The following is a 21392-nucleotide window of genomic DNA, read 5'->3' as shown; positions in this document are numbered from 1 at the left end:
ATTTATGATATATAAATGGCACAATAACAGTGGACAAAAAATGTATGAAGCATCATGGTATTATACATATGACATTGCTGAATACATGTAAAGGACATATTTTACTCTAACCGTTATCACGCAGTGTTTTAAAATACTAACTGTATAATACTGTAACTGTCGTTTGCAGACTTTAGCTCTGGTGGTGATTAACTTGGGTATGGGGCTCAGGGTGGATGAAGGAAGTGTGAGGTGTTTGCAGACCTCTTACCAAGTATTATCTAAACTTATTAAACTTCAGTTGGTTAGAAATTGCAAAAGATATTTATTTATTCTATGAGTCCCAGATTTTCAACCTCAAGCCAAACAGCAGTGATGAACATTATAGAAGAAGAAAAGGAAAGAAAACAACAAAGGGAAATAAATAAGGGGGGTGGAGGGCTGTTTGTTTAGTTAAAATGTTCGAATAGTCTGGTGTCAATAAGCTGATGATTATCTGGTGTTAAGATAAATCACAGAGGCTTACAGGAAAGACTTTTTCTCAATCCCCCTGTAATCCACTTTTTGACGTGTATAAAGGTAACAGAGATCTGTTGCATGCAGAGGTGTTCAACACTGCATTTTGCAAACTCCACACTGTCGGTCCTTTGACTAAGAGAAAGATGGAGAACGGCACGGAGGGCAAGAACTTCTACATCCCCATGAACAACAAGACGGGGCTTGTGAGGAGTCCCTACTTTTATCCACAGTACTACCTGGGGGATCCCATGCTATTCAAACTTCTTGCTGTCTACATGTTCTTCCTGATCTGCACTGGCTTCCCCATCAACGCTCTCACTCTGATGGTCACAGCTCAGAACAAGAAGCTGCGGCAACCACTCAACTTCATCCTGGTCAACCTGTCTGTGGCTGGACTGATCATGGTCTGCTTTGGGTTCACCATCACTTTCATAACTGCTATTAATGGCTATTTTATTTTTGGACCTATGGGATGTGCCATTGAAGGATTCATGGCTACTGTGGGAGGTATGATACACAGTAGGAACTTTTGCACACTTTTCTGCATATCTTCTGAAAGTGTCCCATGCAGCTACAATCATTAACAGATGTTTTCTATTCTTTCCTTGTTTCACAGGTCAAGTTGCTCTCTGGTCTCTGGTCGTCCTGGCTGTTGAGAGATACATTGTGGTCTGCAAACCCATGGGAAGCTTCAAGTTCACTGGAACTCACGCAGGAGTTGGAGTTTTTTTCACCTGGATCATGGCTCTATCTTGTGCCGCCCCACCACTGGCTGGCTGGTCCAGGTAATTAAAATATTGAACATCAGTGCCTAGACACTAAAACTGAAGAGAGTAAATGTAAGTCTCTTTTAAAACCACTGTATCAGGCACTGAAATGGCAAAACTGTGTCCAAAATCTGCTGCGATGTATGAAAAGGTATCTAAGTGCTGTTTAAAGCATCACTATGTAACTTTTGCCAATGCCAATACAAACTGGCATTCACTCTGTCCACCAAACTGATCGACCAGAAACATCAGTACCCACAGCAGTTGAATGAACTGTAGATGCGATAGGAGCAGGTCACTTGGCCTTTGTCATTATGTCCGACCTGAGAATACCGAGCTAGCTTCTTCTTATACTTAGATGAAGACCCAAAGATGGCGATGTGTGATGTAGTGCCTTGCACGCTTTTTGTGGAAAATAATGAAGCTTTGAACAAAGACTTGAACTGATCTGAACCATATGTAGACCCCTTTCAATCCAGAGATTTTGAATTTCAAAGCAGGAGAAGTACAGATGGAAATTGTTTAACATTAACCAATGCACACGTAAAGCACAGACGTCCGCCAAGGCTCCGCAATCCCTCCACCTACATGCTGTTTCACCTTCAAAAAAATTCCTGGATCCAGATTTGGGCCTGGATCCCTGCCAGCATTGAATCGACCACAAATCCGTTCATAACCTTCTGAGTAATCCTGCTAACAAACAAATAGACAAACAAACAAGGAAACTGACCTGAATAGACTTAGACTTAGATATCAGACAATATCATGTATGAAATCAGCCCTGGAAGCAGGAGCCAAGACTCAAATCAGTTCTGTCACTAATTATGGGAAATAGGACTTATGCACCTTAGAGCAAAACTGCACTTTGATCTTTTTAAATACTGTATACTTGAGATAATTTATAATACATTAAATTATCAAAAGTTAAATGGTTGGGGTTATACCGTAATATATCATAATTAAATTACTGATATATATATATATCAGTAATGGTGTACTTATATATATATATATATTATTACACCATTTTTTATGAATGTATAAAGTAGCATTAAATTGAACTATTCAAGTAAAAAAACAAACAAGCACCTCTAAATCAGACTGTGTACAGTACTTGTAGAGTAAATGTACCTGTGAAAGTATCACTTGGATATATGCACTGTAAGTGAGAAAGAAGCCGTTGTGAAACACTTGATGCACAAGACGATAATGAAGTGGCTAGCAATGCATAGGTCAGAATGAAGCATTCAGAATTTGTAACAAATAGAAATAATAACATAATAGTGAGAAAAGTATAAGCTGAGGAAGTTTTTTTTGTTTCAAGAATGTACTTGAGTAACAGTGAAAAGTGTGTTTATTAGCTTCACTTGTGTGTGTTTCAGTATTGGATGGTTTTCTCTGATGTGCCTCTCTGTTCTCACACAGGTACATTCCTGAGGGTCTGCAGTGCTCGTGTGGACCTGACTACTACACTATGGCCCCAGGCTTCAACAATGAATCATACGTCATGTACATGTTCATCTGCCACTTCTGTTTCCCAGTTGGCACCATCTTTTTCACCTATGGAAGCCTTGTGCTGACAGTCAAAGCTGTAAGTCTTATACTTTATCTATACTATTAACAGTTACTACACTGTAACAGTCTGTGTGGGGTGACAACTGCAATCACACAAAGAACCTTAGTTGTACCTTGACTTTAATGCATGTACCCACTATTATTATCATCACATTTATTATATTCGCTGCCTTCTTCTCCTCTGCGGTAATGTGACTTTGAGTACACAGAAAAGTTATAAATCAGACTAATTAATTTAATTGATTCATAATATCATTTCCATATGTGTTAATGGTACACCAGTTAAACAGCATATTTTGGGGGGTTTCGTGGTTTGGTTTATTTTTTCTTTTACTCTCGGCCCTGCATGATATAAAGAAAGAAATACCTAACAATTTTAAGCCTACAAATTACATTTCTGTCCATTCAAGAGTCCCAAACCCTACAATATTAAATTTGATATTATAGAGAACCAGTAAATCCTGACATGAGAGGAACTGGAAATAATAAAAAATGTTATGCTCCATATTGTCAAGAGCTAACCTCCTTCCTGCTCCTCTGTTGGACACATTTTCAGGCTGCAGCTCAGCAGCAGGACTCAGCATCCACCCAGCAAGCTGAGAAGGAAGTGACGCGCATGTGCGTGCTGATGGTGCTGGGCTTCCTCGTGGCCTGGACCCCGTACGCCAGCTTTGCTGCATGGATCTTCTTCAACAAGGGAGCTGCCTTCTCAGCCACAGCCATGGCCATTCCTGCCTTCTTCTCAAAGAGCTCGGCGTTGTTCAATCCTATTATCTACGTGCTGATGAACAAACAGGTCAGTTTATCGCTGCACTGTAGCTACTGTTCCTGCAGAACCCAGTTCTCCTTTGGGATCATGGACCACTTGTATCACTTTATGATAAGTCACCCATTATAGAGAGTATAAATGGTAGATAAGTTGTTTGCTATTTCTATGTACAGCTTTAGCCATTAATGAGAACCACTGTTGTTGTTGTAAGTTGTATTTTTTTGATAATATTGCAGAAGTGGCATGTCCAGAACTTTAAGTGCTATTTTACCAGATTACGAAGTGGTGGCATTATTGTTGTACAGGCCGTTGAGCAGTAGGTGGCTGAATATTTCAGATCTGACAATGTGCATGCACATTATAGTTGCTTCTGTGTTTAGGTAATTGAGACTGTGAAAAGTCCTTGTGATTTTGATCCATTTAAAATTTAGTCATTCATAGTCATTAGTAAAGGGCAGTAAACCCCAAGGCCCGCAGTTATGTATGGATAACGAATGTCTGATAAAAGAAAATCATCAATCAAGCCTGCAGTTATTATAGGGTCTTGCGTTTATCGCTTTCTAATAATAAACCAATAATCATCAGTAATTATGAATATTGATAGTAATGAACTAAGTGTTTCCCGTCTGCTGGTATAAATGATAAGGTCCACGTAGAACCTTCGTTCCTGGTGCACTAAAGAACTAAATAGAAGAGAGTAAGAGAAGCATAAACAAAGCCACAAACTGAATAATAAAACGTGGTTGTTTTTTAATAGTTCATTACTGTGTCTTATGAGGATGTGGTACAAAACAGGGCAACACTTTATTTGAAGCCCCTCATTTGCTATTTATGAACATTATATAAGCTAATAAATGATTTAGAATGGATTATAATGATTATAACTCCCCCTGTAGGCAACAAGTGGAGGTTGTTGTATAAACAGATAACCTTAACTCAAATAACAAATATCCATATAGCTTCTAATAATTACCCTACTATATCATGTTGATGTTTTGTACACAGTCTAAAACAACCTGTAGAAGCAAACTTTTTGGATTAATGCTCATATATTTATCAGTGGATTTGGAAGCAACTTCAAAAATTCCAAAGTTCCCCTTAATTTGTCAGTCCTACAGTGATACTTGGTTAGTTGATTTTATCACAGTGGGTTCTCCAAATGAGGGTTTCTTCTAGTGTTGATGTATAAAATTGTTTGGTATCTTACTTTCATGTGTTTTCTCCCTTCCAGTTCCGTAACTGCATGCTGAGCACTATTGGAATGGGTGGTATGGTTGAAGATGAGACCTCACTATCCACCAGCAAGACAGAAGTGTCCTCTGTGTCATAAGAATTATTACTTCACTCCTCCGAACATCCACCTTCTTGATGTCTTCCTGATTCTGAATGGCTAACTTGAAATGGAATTAAGCAACTGGATACAAACATGATCTTTTCTGCAACAAATGGACATTGACCTCCATGGCAGGGTTTCAACCGTGGATATTCTTTTTTTGGGGCGGGGTCTGTGTTTGTGGGATTCAAACAGGACTCCAACATCATCTGAACAACACCTGAGAAAGGATCAAGCATAAAAAACAAATGTATATGTGACAGATGCGCGTGACATGTCTGGATGGGTGAGTGGTACAAATCACCTTTGTATATTTATGACCTGTAGGGGTGAGCATATTTGTTGGCCCCTGTCATAAAATCATGTATATATTTTGTAAACAAAAAAGTTTAGAAAATTTATTAAATGCATGCATGAAAATACCTTGTTGCCATTGTTGTAGTTTTTGATACTTCAAGCTTTGCATTGACCACTGCTTTTTTTTGTAGGTGATAAGGGAATAAGTAACATGTCTTTTTGTCTGTCTTTAGCTGTAAGAATTTGTCGGAACATCACTCTGAAGGGGCACACGCACGATTGCATGAGATTTTCTAATAATTCGAAAACCTAACATTACATAAAAACAATAGGTAGTGGTTCAATGACCAGACTTGACAGTTCAGCAAAAACATAATTAGCTATACAGACAAGTTGCAGTAGTAGATGGTAGATTTTCTTGAAAATAAATGTACTTAATGCAAGTGTAAGTGGAATGTAGAGGACTCACTGACCTACTTCACACTCACTCATCTTATCTTTGGATCCTCCTTAATACAGCAGCTATGTAGTTAATTCCCTGACACACTGCCCTGTAGATGCCTTGTCGGAACTTCAGGGCAGTTGTATTTTTGTTCTGACTTAAGCCTGGCTGATATTTTACTGCAAGCTGCGGTAAATAGGATGATGTTTTATTCTGCCAACCCAACTGAAGGATGGGGAGTGACTTATAGGTTTCATAAACTGATTTATTATCTGGGGTCTTATTGTAGCCCAGGTCACATACTGATGTTAGCCTTTTAGTGATTTGTCCATGGAGCAGTGATGTCCCTAGTATGAATTTGGGGCCATCTGGTCAGATAGTATCATAGACTGTATATAAAAATGGACGTAGACACCGAGTCTGGAAAATGAGGCCAATGTGGTAGAGCCTGAAGCCTGTATTCTCTGGAATCAACAGGACGGGGCGACTCCCTGGTTGCAAAAAAGAAGTCAATTTCTATAGAAGTCAATGAGACAATGGCTGTACTTCTCACTTGATTTATAACGTCATTAAACAATGGCTAGTTTCAAGTCTTCGTCATTACCAATCGGTGGATGATTACAGGTGTAAATGGGCAAGCTCTCAGTTAGACCCCCCCCCTGCTCCTATGTCTAGTCGCACAAACATGGTGCTGGTCAAAATGCTAACCTCGAGGCTTCAAAACGGCAGTTCACAAACCAACGGATTGTCACAGTGGGGTACCACTTGGATAGTATCCAGCTTGTACAGTGTGTTTCAGAGGCAGGGGTGTTTTAAGGGAGTTCGAGGGACAAAAGGGACCAGGTGCCTCGTAAGTGGGTTCCGACCTTAGTGTCCTGTACATATCCTTATACAATTTAAGGGGGTTCTCACAAAAATTGTCGTTGCAGTGGACAGACGTGATCAGCTGATCTTGGGGGCAATTGCCCGCTTTGACAAACCCTATTGGCAGTGGGCCCAACAATTTTTTATATATTATAGCATACGTCTCAGTCCGTCTTGTTGCTATCCGTATATGTGCTTTTTTTCTCTTATATCACTGCTTCAACAACATGTCAATAGCACCCACTGAGGGATGCAGAGCACGGAATTATACCAAGGAGGTTGATCAACTGATCAGATCCCATTCCATCACCTGTGTCAGTTCGCACGGCTGGGAGGAACAGCAGGAGCATGGCAAAACTTCAATTGAGCTACTGGATGGTTCTAGTCCAACGAGGTCAGAGTATTCAGTTGCATGGAAAACATAAAAACATACAAACATGAACAAAGGCCGCCTGTATCTGCAAAGATAAATACATGTAGTCTTGATTAGCTCTTCTTTAAGAATAAAGTATAAGAAAGTAGAGTATTATTGTGAATTAAACTTTCAGGACCCCAATAACAGCCTACAATATAGAAAAGGTAAATGAAATAGCAGAAGAAGCAAATATAATTTTAGTCTTTTTCAGGGTTTGAAAAGCCCGACCTGCAGGTGCGTCACAAAATACAACATGAAAAGGTCAACTCAGCCAAACCTTTAGTCTACTTTCTTACAATTTATCGAATGACTTTGGAAAATAAACAGCCTACAGTTACATACAGTGACTGCAGGTTACATACATAAAAAAGATGGAGCAGAAGATGCACTTTCTATGTCAGCGGAGGAATGTGCCACTTAGAGCCATTGACCCAGTTCTACACAGCAGTCACGGAGTCCACTTGGAGTGCTAACCCGCCACTCCCCCGGAGGCAGAAAAGACAAATGAAGGGACATTTCAACTTTTCCCCTCTGGTGGGTGCTGGTGTTTACTGCTTCCTCCACACAACACTAAGCTCACTGAATGAACAGTCATATCAGCCATGTGACTTTACTATGTCGTAACACACTTATACTCTGCAATAGATTATTCATGTATCTGTATGTACATACTCAGACAACTATCTCCATAGAAGATGCTATTATAAGTAAATTAGTAAGCACCTTTCACAGACACCACAGTCACAGAGTGCTTCACAACATGATTCAATTCAATTCAATTTTATAGCGCCAGAACTTTACCTTGTAAGGTCGCGACCTCACAATATTACAGAGAAACCCAACAGTTCCAACAACGAGCAAGCACTTGGTGACTGTGGAGAGAAAAAAAAATCCCTTTTAACAGGAAGAAATCTCTAGCAGAACCGAACTCAGTTGCCATCTGTCTACTGGTTGGGGTGAGTGGAGAGAAATGGGGGAGAGGTGGGAGGTGGGAAAGAAGAGAGAGTGGGATGCAAACCCTGGTTCGGGTAGGGGTTAGGGGAAGGTTCACCCTGGTTAGGATGGGGTGAGTGGGCATGGTGGGGTTAGGGGGAAATTATTATATACAATATTAATTGCACCCTGCTACATTTGTTCTGCTTTTGTGTATTGTTTTCTTTATTATTTTTCTGTGATGGAACCAATTTTTTTTGTGGTTTGTTGAGTGTGTGTAGAACAGAGGCAAGTGTTCGCCTCTGTTCTAGAATGCAGGATTAGATAGTTGCATATATCAGCAAAGCTCAAATCACTCCACCTGTCGGTGTGTTTTCTTTCTAACTGTCAAGACCACAGAAAAAGTCTGTGCATATTGGTGGAAACAAGTTGTTTTTAAATTTTGGAGGTTTATCACAATGTGTAAATTGAGTTCCTATTAGTTCGATTAATTTATTTGTAGTCACACCGCGACAGATGTATGATATATAAAAGGCCTACATAATGATTGGTTATGGATTGAGTTTAGCAGTCAGTTGAATAAATAAAAACCTAAACTCTAACAAACTTATAGCTAACATGTCAATGTAGGCCTTTCATATAATGATTAAAATAGGATATGTATAATAACCATCTGAAGGAGGTTACTTCGCCACCATGTAATATCTTCCATCTGTTTTAGAATAACCACATTTCTACCTCAGTTCTTTTCTCTGTTAATCAGATTAACCTAATCTGGCTTTATCACACGGTCTCAGCACCGTCATGATCAGTTTACCCTGATGACATGATCATCAGGGTGCCTCCTGTGGCCGCTGATGCCCCCTACTGACCAAGACAAAGATGGGGGAACAATTAGTCAACCAATTAGTGTAAAACTCCTCATAAATAGAAAGGTTAAATCTATGTAAAGCTGCTATTTCACATTAATGTAAACCTTTTGGCGTCAGACAGGTTTTTATGGCCTAATGTTTGAAAAAAAATCAATAGATCAACACATTTTCATGCATGCATTTATTTATCTATACTATTTTTATATATACAATGTTTACAATTCATGATGACCAACTCAGCGACAAAAATAGAATTTTACATGGTATATAGTTGCTTGTTTTGAAAATACAGTACAAAATGTGTTCCCACTGATGTATGAAAACAAGAAATATAATGAAACATGATGTTGGGTGTTTTATGTAAATTCAAATGTGCCAAATAGATCAACAGCTGAGAGATTCCTGTTCCCCGGACGGAAGGGAGGGTCAAAATGAGCATCCATATACGCGTGTTCACAGATGTTACCATTATTTGCATTGATTTTGAATTCACATTGATTTCCAACATCCTTCAAATAAAAGGTGAAAATTGCAGTTCATGAGTTTGTTCCTGGAGCCATTCGTCACTGGTCAAGTAGTTCCGACGTCCCTGAATCTCACTCAGTCCACAATTAGTATTATTCCATTTTGAAGAGACATTAGAAAGGAAAATGTCCATGTTACTGAAAATGTCTCTGTGTTTAAGAGACAGAGGACACTTCTGTTTTGCTGGCAGAAACTGAGCTCTCATCCTCCACCATGCCGCCCATTCCAATAGCGCTCAGCATGCAGTTACGGAACTGAAAATAAAAAACAGAAAAAAACATTAACATAACAAGCATTTAATGTTTTCCGTGTTGGGTTTTAACACTGAAAAATAAAGGTAAATGCATTTTCATGTCAACCAACCTGTTTGTTAAACAGCACGTAGATAACAGGATTATAGAGAGCTGAGCTCTTTGCAAAGAAGGCAGGGATGGATGCAGTCAGGGCGGTGAAGGCAGCTCCCTTGTTCAAGAAGATCCATCCAGCGAAAGTGGCATATGGTGTCCAAGCTACCAGGAAGCCAAAGACCATCAGGACGCACATGCGTGTCACTTCCCTCTCGGCCTTCTGGGTTGACTCGGACTCCTGCTGCTGGGCTGCAGCCTGAAGTGTTTGAGACCACAAAGACATCGTCAGGATTCACAGAACAAACAGTTTCCCTTTAAAGCTTCAGATGCAGAGCACCTGTAACTGAATGAATGAATTTGAAATTAACTTACAGCTTTGACTGTCAGCACGAGGCTTCCATAAGTGAAGAAAATGACAAAGACAGGAATGAAGAAGTGGACAACAAACATGTAGATGACATAGGATTCGTTGTTGAAGCCTGGGGCCAGGGTGTAGTAGTCCGGTCCGCAGGAGCACTGAATGCCTTCAGGAAGGTACCTGAGCAAAACACAAGAAAAGAAAATCATGTAGACATTCAGTTAGAATTGCCCCATACAATTTAAACATATATAAACCTTGACTAAGAGGCTTTAAAAAGTACAAAGTCCAATTGGGATAGAATGAAAAGGATAAAATTAAAAATGTGAGTATCACCTGGACCAGCCAAAGAGTGGGGGACCAGCACATGCAAAAGCCATGACCCAGGTGAAAGCGACTCCAACTGCTGCGTGAGTTCCAGAGAACTTGAAGCTGCCCATGGGTTTGCAGACGACAATGTATCTCTCAACAGCCAGGACGACCAGGGACCAGAGAGCAACTTCGCCTGCAGAGGGACAAAAGGGTTTAATTCAGGTTAACTTGCAATATTTTCAATCGACCATGGTATCGGAGACACATAGAGTACAATTTTTACCTCCAAGTGTGGCCATGAATCCTTCAATAGCGCAGAAAGTGGCTCCGAGGACGAAGTAGCCATTGAAAGCAGAAGTGATGGTGATGGTGAATCCGAAGGCGCACATGATGAGTCCGGCCACGGCCAGGTTGACCAGGATGTAGTTGAGAGGTTGCCGGAGTTTCTTGTTCTGAGCCGTGACGAACAACGTCAGGCCGTTGATGGGAGTTCCGGTGCAGATCAGGAAAAACATGTAGAAAGCTAGAAGCTTGTACATCATCGGGTCCACCATGTAATACTGGGGATATTCAAAAGGACTTCTGACAATCCCAGTCCTGTTGGACATGGGGATGTAGAAGTTCTTGCCCTCTGTGCCATTGGGCTCGAATCCTCCGTCCCACGCCATGTTCAGTTGTCTGTTGTTCTATTGAGCTTCTTCTCCTGAACAACCCAGTAGTGTTGGATGACACGAGAGTCTGAGTGGAAGGGTGTGATTTTTATACCTGACCACTAAACCTGTCTTCAAATTGTCAAAGTGGGATTACAGGATTGTGAGCTAGTACGGGAGGATTGTGTGGAAGTGCGGGAGGTAAAAGAGTCCAGTAATTAATCTTAACATCCCGGATAGAAAGGCCAGGGCCCAAAGTAATTTGCTCCACTTTCCAGGTTCAGAGGAGTTATCTTAATCCTGATTAAAGAATGGGAAATCATTTCAGTCAATAGCTTTTTTGCACGTTATTCACTGTTAACATATTCTAAACAACTAAACCTGGAATTGTGAGGAAAATTGTGTATCTATATTCATTTATTTTCAGTAAATGAATTGAATGTGCTGTTCTGTTTGTTTTGAGTATACAAACGTAATAGATGCAGTAGATAAAGCTTTTCAGAGTGCTCTACTTCAAATAGAGGCAAGGACGCATGCTCATGTGTGTTACTCTCGTGTGACCTATTCATGCGAAGAGACAAGGAGAACATCCTCTCACAATGTTTTAGTAAACCAGTAAAGTTTTCCTTCCACCCTTATTTCAATAATACAGGCAGTGAGTGTTGAATGCTCTTAGTTTTCATACTTTAAGGTCAGAGCAATAGTCTAACATTTGAACTGTGAGCTTCCAACTCCGTATGAAGCATTTGTTGGTGTGCTTATCCTGATGGGATTAACCCCGGTGTCTCACCTGCAGTGGCCTGGCTGTGATGTAGCAAATGCTTACTGTCGCAGGCGAGAAAGACAACGTCTGTGAGACACTTATCTAATTTGTTATCCTACCCTAAGCCATAGCACACCATCAGTAGCCACGAACATCCAGTGTCAAATATTGCCCTGAGTTTATCCGAAGAGGGAAAATTATTAAAAATCAATGGAAGTCAATGGAAGGGGATGAAGACAGACTGAACCAACTGGCAGATACAGTAAAGCCACAGTGGTGGTAGAGGACAGTAGATGCAATAAAATTCTCAATCCACTCTGAACTTTCTAACAGACACTGTTCAATGTCACTGTTGTTTCTGTTAACACATACATCGATATGTGTACCATAAAGAGTGCCAGGGTTGTGGATGATGAACAATTTTTAATTCGCTGCACATAAAAGCCACCTGTTATACCCTGTTTATTTCCAGTAAATTTAAGTAGGCTTTGCTTTTTCAATAAAGATTGTAACTTGTTTTATTGTGTTTGATTGATAAATCTAGTCTTTGACTGTTAAATGTAATGGTCTGCTATTGGTTTTCACTTGTTAGATGTAGGTTCTTGCTTGTAAAATGCAGTTTGTCGCGTGCCAAATGTGGCCTTTTATTTGTTCAATAAATATGTTTGCTTGTTTTATCTAGTTTATTGGTAATTAATGTTAGTTGGTTGTTAAATTTTGGATTTGCTTGATGATGCAGTATTTTGTTAAATGTAAGGGTCTACGTGTTTAGTGTAGGTTTTGTACTTGTTTAATGTAGGTTCTTGATGTTCATTGTGTTTTGTGTGTTTTTTGCTTTTAAGTGTTGCGTTTTGCTTGGTTTCTGTATTTTAAGTATCTATAAATTACACACAGTCTGTGTCATCATCTATCCACTTGTTTTGTTGTTGTTGTTTTTTTTCCAAATTTCCATCTATATTTCTTTGATTGTATCTGGACATTATGATGCATGAATGTGTGATTCAAATGTAGTTACACTGGATTGCTAAATGAGTAAACCAGTGGCTTTGATGATCTGACCTTAGTGGAAGGCAGATTAAATAAATGAACTTCAAACTTATCACACTGAAGGTGCCTAAAGAGGGAACCTTATCACCTTAGCATCTTATCAGAGTTAACACCTAACTAATTAGGCAGAGGACTTTGGGACCATCTGGTGTTAATGTCATTAACAAATTATTTTCATTTACCTCATGCAACCTGAAACCTAATTTTGCTAATTTGGTGCTGTCACGAAACAAACGCAGTAGTTCCAGGAATCCACACAAAAGCTGATAGTGTCTATCCACTTACTCAAGATGTTAACAGTGTCGAGTAACATTCTGGTGTCCCACAGGACAGGGAGAGCGTCTTTCTTAATTGCTACAGTTTTATTTCATAGATCTTTTTTCAGATCTGACCCGTAACTCCATCAGGGACCTGCTATTGGTCCTGGAAGAAGAAGCACTTTCAACCTCTCGCCTGTGTCCTGGTGAAGTCAGCTGGGGCTGGACTGATGAGGTGCGCCTTTGGATTCACTGTTACCATCATCTGAACTGTCTGTGTTGTAAGGGGGATTCATGGCCTTACTTGGAGGTAAAGTGCAAATGAAGATATCAGAAATGTATACTGATAGTTTCTCATTACGTTGAAAAAAAAGGTTCCAAATAATGAATACGTTTGATAACATGTGAGAGATGTTGCTTACCTCTGATCATGGCATTTTGGCCATTGTATTTGCAGTGCAGAGACTGAGCAGATGATTTTAGCTTAAAAAAGTAAAAAGAGAATTAGAATATGGGCACATACTGTAAATATTTTAGGAGATGATGGATTTGGCACATTAGTTACTTCATTTTGACATTAAATGTCATTATATGAACAAATCAAAAAGGTAAAGCTAATGCTATGCAAATATGCATTAATCAATCAGTTAAAAATACTGATTGATTAATGCTGAAAATGAATGAAATATATATGAACTACTTCTACTACACCTGCTATCACTAATAGTTGTAAAACTTGTAATATTACACTTCATTTGTGCTTAATCTTTCAAAACACTGCAACAAAGTGTTTCATCAAACTATTGACCCAAATTTCATGAAATACTCAATCAGATAAAACCAAGTTAGAAATGAATTAAGTTGTTTATCAAAAGTGGAAAAAAAGGCTAAGGGTTCTAACAGCAAAGATGCTTATCACCTTTGTGTCTAGATTTGGAAACAATTTAAAACACCCAATGATCTTAGGGAGAAATCTGTTTTTAAGCACATTTTAAATATGTGTTGATATCTCCCTCTATCCAAGATCAACATCATTGTTAGTGCTGGCTGTTGAGAGATACAGTCCAATGTTGTCTGCAAAAACAAGTCACTGCGGTTCACTGCGGTTTCATGCAAGAACTGACATTGTCTTCACCTGGATCAGGACTTATACACTTATGTGGATTCACCACTTCTTTCATATATATATATATATATACATATTTTAATTTCATATGTATACATAATATAGTGTGCTGCACGATGGTGTAGTGGTTAGCGCTGTCACCTCACAGCAAGAACGTTCTGGGTTCCAGACCCGGTTCAAACCATCCAAGCCTTTCTGTGTGGAGTTTGCATGTTCTCTCCGTGTATGCGTGGGTTCTCTCTAGGTTCTCCGGCTTCCTCCCACAGTCCAAAGACATGCAGAATGGGGTTAGGTAAATTGAAGACTCTAAATTGACCGTAGATGTGAATGTGAGAGTGAATGGTCTCTGTATGTGGCCCTGCGATAGGCTGGCAACCTGTCCAGGGTGAACCCCGCCTCTTGCCCAATGTCAGCTGGGATTGGCTCCAGCCCCCTGCGACCTTAAGTGGATTAAGCGGTAGATGATGGATGGATGGATGGACATAATAAAGTACAAATTGCCAGGTAAAAGTCAATGTGAAGGATCATTTATTTATTTGTGTGTGGATATGCAGGACGCCCGTTTCAAATGTCCTTAAAAAAGATACCTCCATAGGTCAGCTTCAGTAATCATGTCATACACCTTTGTATCTGCGGAACATCACACCGTTGTGAGCATGCAGTGAGGATCAAAGTGCCTTTAGGGGCAGGAGACTGAAGACATCTTGAAGGACTGTCTTGTTAAATAGTTAAAATGTATGACTAAAAAAAGGCTGCGAACGACTCTAAGAGAACATTTGTCAATGAAAATAGCTATTTTATGATACATGCAGTCAAGAAATGTCAAATCAACACCACTTGCAGACGGTATGCTGCAGTATCTGTTAGGCACCAAGTGAAGTGAGTGAGTGCATATATGGTAAGTTATTGGTTGCAGCGAGGACAGAGAGAGAGAGAGAGAGAGAGAGAGAGAGAGAGAGAGAGAGAGAGCTCCGTGTCCATAGGAATTTGTTCTTTCATATTGTCACATCGGTTGGTTCAGGGCTACCATCATCTTCATTCTCTCCAGTTATGGGGATATTGTGCTGCAGCGAATTGTATATTCTCTACAACTAGATTGGTTAGAATTTTTTTTTTTTTAAAATCTCAGTTTGAGCCACTTATCAATGGATCAAGTGCGTAGAGATATTTCTCTACGGTAGTCAGCTCGCCACCCAAGTGCCCTGAACATCGTCAACGTGTTATGTTTTCTAAATCAGTCCTCAGCAATGCAGCAGGAGCGACGGTACTCAGAGGACTCGGAGTGCACTGACACACACTGTACCTGTGTTGTGACGGCCATGTTCATGCTGGTTGGCTGGACTCCACATAGTCCACTTTTACAGATTGGATTGTTCGTTGTCTTGATTCAAGGCTTCTATGCAAAGAGCTTAGCACAGTATGATCCTGTTATCCATGTGCTGGTGAACAAACAAGTCACCTCTTTGACACAATTCAGTCCTGGAACCTGCCGATATACTGTTCAACTGCCTGAAAGATCTTTAAAGACAAAAAAAAAATTAATCCATCAACATACTTACTGGCAATCAACATTTGATAATGCTGTCAATGTTTGTAACCATTGGGGGGAAAAATATCCTCATTTTTTTTGATGACGAATAAATAAAATGCTAATGTTACATTACAAGCGATAATTTTATGTGAATATTCATACATTCATTTTTTCATTCATCGTCTACCGCTTTATCCATTTAAGGGTCGCGGGGGGGGGGGCGCTGGAGCCAATCCCAGCTAACATTGGGCGAGAGGCGGGGTACACCCTGGACAGGTCGCCAGCCTATCATTATGTGAATATGTAACATGTAATTTATTTTTATGAAAAATCACTTTTTGTTCACATGTACAGCAATATAATGCTTTACATTTCATTTCCGTATGTATGTTCAGTAGCACTGGGATGTGTGAATTGAAACCTCAGTGTTTGTTGTCTGTAAGACAGAAAAATCTACCATGTCCTATATCAATAAAGGCATTTAACCATATCTGGACATTCTTCTTTCTATTTGATCCGCTATTATTGTGCGTGTACTGTACATTTACCACAATACGTTTTGACCAGCCAGTTTATCAACATGGAAATTTGGAATGTAAATACTGAATGTCTTTGTGCATTTCCCTTTTTCAAAAGTTTGTACTAGAATAACTATAACTCATTTATTTTTCCTAAGTTTTTAATTTCAAACCAAATACATGAGTGTGGGTTTTCAATAAGCTGCTCTCACTTTTGGCCCTGAGTGCGGTCTTCGTGTCAGAACTAAGCTGCAGACTTAACCCTCGCATTAACCGACACAGGATAAGCCCAGAGTCTGTAACTCAACAGGAATTTATATTATTATTATATTAGTATTATTTAATGTAGAATGTTTTAAAATCAATTTTAAATCAATGTAATGGCATAATTACTTCACTGTTTAGCCTTGAAAACATGAACAGGCAGCAGATTGAACAGACAAAATCCTCAACAACCAGAGGAAGAATGTAACTCTCTACATTTTCAAGTATAAATTACAAACATCTGTCCTTTACTACAGTTTTTCTGTTTTCAGTTACTTTCACTCCTTCACTTTGTACGTTAAATTACATTCAGGCCTACAAGAAATGGTCAAATTATCAAATATAATGCACTATTGAATCCAACAAAAGATATAACATGAGTGATGCAATAATACCACACATTTAATCTGCGGTGAAAGAAGTAAATAGTTTTTTTTATTACTAAGTGAAAGTAGTAAAACCTCAGTGAAGAAATACTCAGTTACAAGTGAAAGTAAATTTTAAATATTGTATTATTGTTCTCTTTTACCCATTCAAAATGTTCCTCTTGGTACAAGGCAAGCCCTAATGGGTGACATCAATATGACTTCACAGCAACTTCCTCGGGTCCCCAGCAACACACCAGATTTGAAATGTTGAACAGACAAATATACATTTCTGGGTACGGTCTAACTAATCTGAATAATTTTATAACATGGTTTTCTTTTTTTGTGACCTATTATCATAAATCATAATTTATGAAGTTATGATTCTGTGTCTGCGAGAAACTAGTTTAAAACGTTATTAAATAACTGTAGTGGAGTAATAATAATAATAATAATAATAATAATAATAATATATCGAGACCTAAAAACTGCACAACAATTGACTTCAGAATTCCACAAGTACATTGTTCCACCAATGTATCAAACATTGTGTTTGCCTTAGTTTGATATTTTGTCAGGCTGCTCAGAGGAGACTGTTGAGGCGAGCATCGTCGACTTTAACCACCGTCTATAAAGCTGCTTTAACATGTCGGGTACGTACCAGCAGAAAACGGTAGTGTTGATCAATCACCAAGTGCAGTCGCCCTCGATTTAACCCATCTTGAGTAACTATGATGTGCATGACTGGGAATCTTCACAAACACAGTGCTTGCATTTCAAAATCCTGTGCTGGAAATCCCTTGCCTGCAAGTCTCTCCAATATCCAAGATTTGATGCTCAGATGTCTGAGAAGCGATTCCTAAGTCTCTGTCAAGGCATCACAGCAGATTGTCCTGTTCTCCGGTGTTAGTCTTGACATGCATTATTGCATTGTCGGGGAATAAAGAGATCACTGTCAAAACAAGTTTGTCGCCAGACAGAAGGCAGCGTGTGGTCGGTGTCAGGATGCAGTGGGAGACTTCTCAGCAGGGTGGGAGTACAGTATGTAGCACCTGAGCAAAGCCTCTACAGAACCCACTGGAAGTTAATCAACACATTTTAGATGATTCAATTCAGACAATACATTACTTTACAAAAATTGAAATGTTTCTCCATCCACTCCCTGGAATACTGTAAATACTTATTGATATAATAATTTTTTCATTTTAAAGTTTAAAATCTTTAAAAAAAAAAACTGAATTAACTTTGATAATCTAATCATAGGCTATAAACAGAGTGAAATATAAATCATCCTTACATTAGAATTTGGTATACAATGTAATGCGGCATTTTCTGCCTGACATACATAGCATAAAGATTAAGAAATACGTCAGATGATCTTGTGTGAAATGTAGGTTTAAAACTGACCTGTCCCTCAGCGCTTTCTTAAAGTCAATTATAAATCAGCCTTGAGCTGCCCACTTCCTCACAATCCCCCTGTAATCTAATTTTACCAATTTGAGGATAACCGGGAAGGTATAAAATAACCCCCGGGAATGCATAAGCTGTCTGTGTTGGGTTGTCTTACACCACTAGTGACTACTGGGTGATCTCACACACTGTTGGCCCTCTCCGTCGACTGAAACTCCAACAGACGCAGCAACTGAAGATGACTTGGGACGGAGGATTCGAGCCCAATGGCACAGAGGGCAAGAACTTCTACATCCCCATGTCCAACAGGACTGGGATTGTCAGAAGTCCTTTTGAATATCAACAGTATTATTTGGCAGATCCCATCATGTTCAAGCTTCTAGCTTTCTACATGTTTTTCCTGATCTGCACCGGAACTCCCATCAACGGCCTGACGCTGCTGGTAACAGCCCAGAACAAGAAACTCCGGCAACCTCTCAACTACATCCTGGTCAACCTGGCCGTGGCCGGACTCATCATGTGCGCCTTCGGATTCACCATCACCATCACCTCAGCTCTTAACGGCTACTTCATCCTCGGAGCCACTTTCTGCGCTATTGAAGGATTCATGGCCACACTTGGAGGTAAGAAAGAAGAAGCACAACGCTTTTTTGCAGGGATTACAGAAATCATGTTGCTGTATTTCAATGCCAAGGGTACAAAACAAATGATTCACTTCTCTTACCCTTTCTTTCAACAGGCGAAGTTGCTCTCTGGTCCCTGGTCGTCCTGGCTGTTGAGAGATACATTGTCGTCTGCAAACCCATGGGCAGCTTCAAGTTCTCTGGAACTCACGCAGCAGTTGGAGTCGCTTTCACCTGGATCATGGCTTTTGCATGTGCTGGTCCCCCACTCTTTGGCTGGTCCAGGTGACTCACTTTTTAGAGAATTTTTATTCCTCCAAAATGTTTCTATTTTATTGCAATATATACCTTTTAAAGCCAGCTAGATACTTAGATAGCTTAGATACTGTAGACACAGAGAGCAACTGGCTGTTTTAACTGAATGTCTACATGATTTTCTTTTCTTGTGTTTTGCTCAGGTACCTTCCCGAAGGCATGCAGTGCTCCTGCGGACCGGACTACTACACCCTGGCCCCAGGCTTCAACAACGAATCATACGTCATCTACATGTTTGTTGTCCACTTCTTCCTTCCCGTCTTCATCATCTTCTTCACTTATGGAAGCCTCGTGCTGACAGTCAAGGCCGTAAGTAAAGTTTAAATTCTTCTGACATTATTTAGATACATTTTGCACCTTGTGAATTAGCGTAAGATGTAGGAGTAGAATTTTTTTCTAATGACCTTACCACTTTGTTTGACCCAACTGTTTAGGCTGCAGCCCAGCAGCAGGAGTCCGAGTCAACCCAGAAGGCTGAAAGGGAAGTGACGCGCATGTGCGTCCTGATGGTCTTTGGCTTCCTGGTAGCTTGGACACCATATGCCACTTTCGCTGGCTGGATCTTCTTGAACAAGGGAGCTGCCTTCACCGCCCTGACTGCAGCCATACCTGCCTTCTTTGCAAAGAGCTCCGCCTTGTACAACCCCGTGATCTACGTGCTGCTGAACAAACAGGTTGGTTCAGTATACCTCCATTTTTGTCTTTATTCGATCCTAAATTATGCATATGCCCGGTTTCTGAATTTTCCCTCTAACTCTCCCTTCCAGTTCCGTAACTGCATGCTGACCACTATTGGAATGGGCGGCATGGTGGAGGATGAGACCTCAGTTTCCGCCAGCAAGACAGAGGTGTCCTCTGTGTCTTAATCATGATGACATCCTCACGCCTGTGGACATTTTCCTTACCGATTGCTTCCAGATTTCAAAAGATCACATTAAGGAAAAAATGTCTTGAACATTTGCCAAACGGATTTATGGATTTGGTGAACGGACTCTGGGCAAAACACACAAAGGAATGCCGCCTCATCTGTTCATATGTATAAAAAAAAGAAGTGTAAAGAAACTCATTTTCTGTGAAGGGTTATCTTGTGCAGAATCTGTGTGAGTGTGTGTGTGTGTGTGTGTGTGTGTGTGACTGAGTGTGAATGAACTGTGTTTCACTTAAAAGCAAGTGATGACACCTCAACTCGCAAGTGGAACTGTAAACCTTCTGAAGTGTGACAGCACTTTCTGCTGTGATGAAAGTGTAATCACACATTCTGCGGGGAGCATATGTTTTACTGGTCTACCAGAAACTCTATTTTTATGTATTTTATGAAATAGGAAAATAATATAGGATCGGGTAGATAATAAATGCATACATAAAAAGAAATGCAGTGCTGTGTTCATTTGTCTGAACGATATATGTCTTTTTGCAATCACATGTGTAAAGAAATTCATATATTTGAGAAAGAGAAGCTTTTTTTAAAGCCTTCATCAATTTTGACAGTATTCTTACTTGATTCCAAAATATTGATGTTCACTTTAGTTTATCCTGTAGGTTAGGTAAATTAAAGTCATTAATGCATTCAAGATTTGCCTCAAAGGTTTTCATAATCTGCAAAACATACGACTGCCTCTTCCCTCACCAGCTGCAGTTTAGATTAAGGAAAACACCCAAAAAATAGACTTTAACAGGGACAAAAATGGCAATGACATTTTACTACCACCTAAAAACTATCGCTTACTACAGTCTAAAAACATGAAACCTTAACAGTCACCTTCAGTATTCATGACAATCTCATCATGTTCCTCTTAAGCGGCCGAGAACGGCCCTTGATCAAAATACTCAAAGCTGTCAAGTAACAGCAAGTCTGTCAATGATCCACTACTGAGTGGATATGTCATCACGTATTTAATCCCTCATTTTAAGCCTGTGTGAATCCTCTTGGAGCAGAAGGCATTCCAGGAACTGCTGCTCAACAAATTAGTCCTGTTAAATTTAAAGCAATAGTGTTGAACGGATTTTTAGTAAAATGAACACAAGTTTAAAACGACAGACAATATCTAAGATATGAAAATAGGCCATAGGGTTTAATTGTATAAATGTTGTGTATCTGAACATTTTATTGGATACAGATTTTGACACATTGAATAAATAAAAAAATAAAGTCACATGGGCAACACAACAACAGGACTATACCTGGAACCAATTCATCAGGTAAGATCTTAAATTTC

General features: G+C 39.7%; 3 protein-coding genes across 3 annotated transcripts; 2 read left to right on the top strand and 1 right to left on the bottom strand.

The window, feature by feature from the left end:
- Positions 1-600: 600 nt before the first annotated feature.
- Positions 601-5355, top strand: LOC118309874 (green-sensitive opsin). The gene is made up of 5 exons (XM_035632464.1): positions 601-1005; positions 1115-1283; positions 2691-2856; positions 3397-3636; positions 4841-5355. Exons 1-5 carry the CDS (start codon positions 642-644, stop codon positions 4937-4939), a joined length of 1038 nt encoding a protein of 345 aa, XP_035488357.1. The 5' UTR covers positions 601-641; the 3' UTR covers positions 4940-5355.
- A 3576-nt stretch (positions 5356-8931) lies between these two features.
- On the bottom strand, positions 8932-11046 carry LOC118309870 (green-sensitive opsin). The gene is made up of 5 exons (XM_035632461.2): positions 10591-11046; positions 10332-10500; positions 10010-10175; positions 9654-9893; positions 8932-9544 (listed from the first exon to the last, which is right to left on the bottom strand). The coding sequence occupies exons 1-5, from the start codon at positions 10973-10975 to the stop codon at positions 9446-9448; spliced, it is 1059 nt and encodes a 352-aa protein (XP_035488354.1). The 5' UTR covers positions 10976-11046; the 3' UTR covers positions 8932-9445.
- Positions 11047-18365: 7319 nt separating this feature from the next.
- LOC118309871 (green-sensitive opsin) lies at positions 18366-20547 on the top strand. Its single transcript, XM_035632462.2, has 5 exons — positions 18366-18861; positions 18978-19146; positions 19320-19485; positions 19611-19850; positions 19944-20547. Exons 1-5 carry the CDS (start codon positions 18477-18479, stop codon positions 20040-20042), a joined length of 1059 nt encoding a protein of 352 aa, XP_035488355.1. The 5' UTR covers positions 18366-18476; the 3' UTR covers positions 20043-20547.
- Positions 20548-21392: the final 845 nt, after the last annotated feature.

The sequence above is a fragment of the Scophthalmus maximus genome, chromosome 6, assembly GCF_022379125.1.
Source record: "Scophthalmus maximus strain ysfricsl-2021 chromosome 6, ASM2237912v1, whole genome shotgun sequence".
NCBI lineage: Eukaryota > Metazoa > Chordata > Actinopteri > Pleuronectiformes > Scophthalmidae > Scophthalmus > Scophthalmus maximus.
Note: the sequence above shows the minus strand (reverse complement) of the source record. Positions and strands in the feature narration are given on the sequence as shown.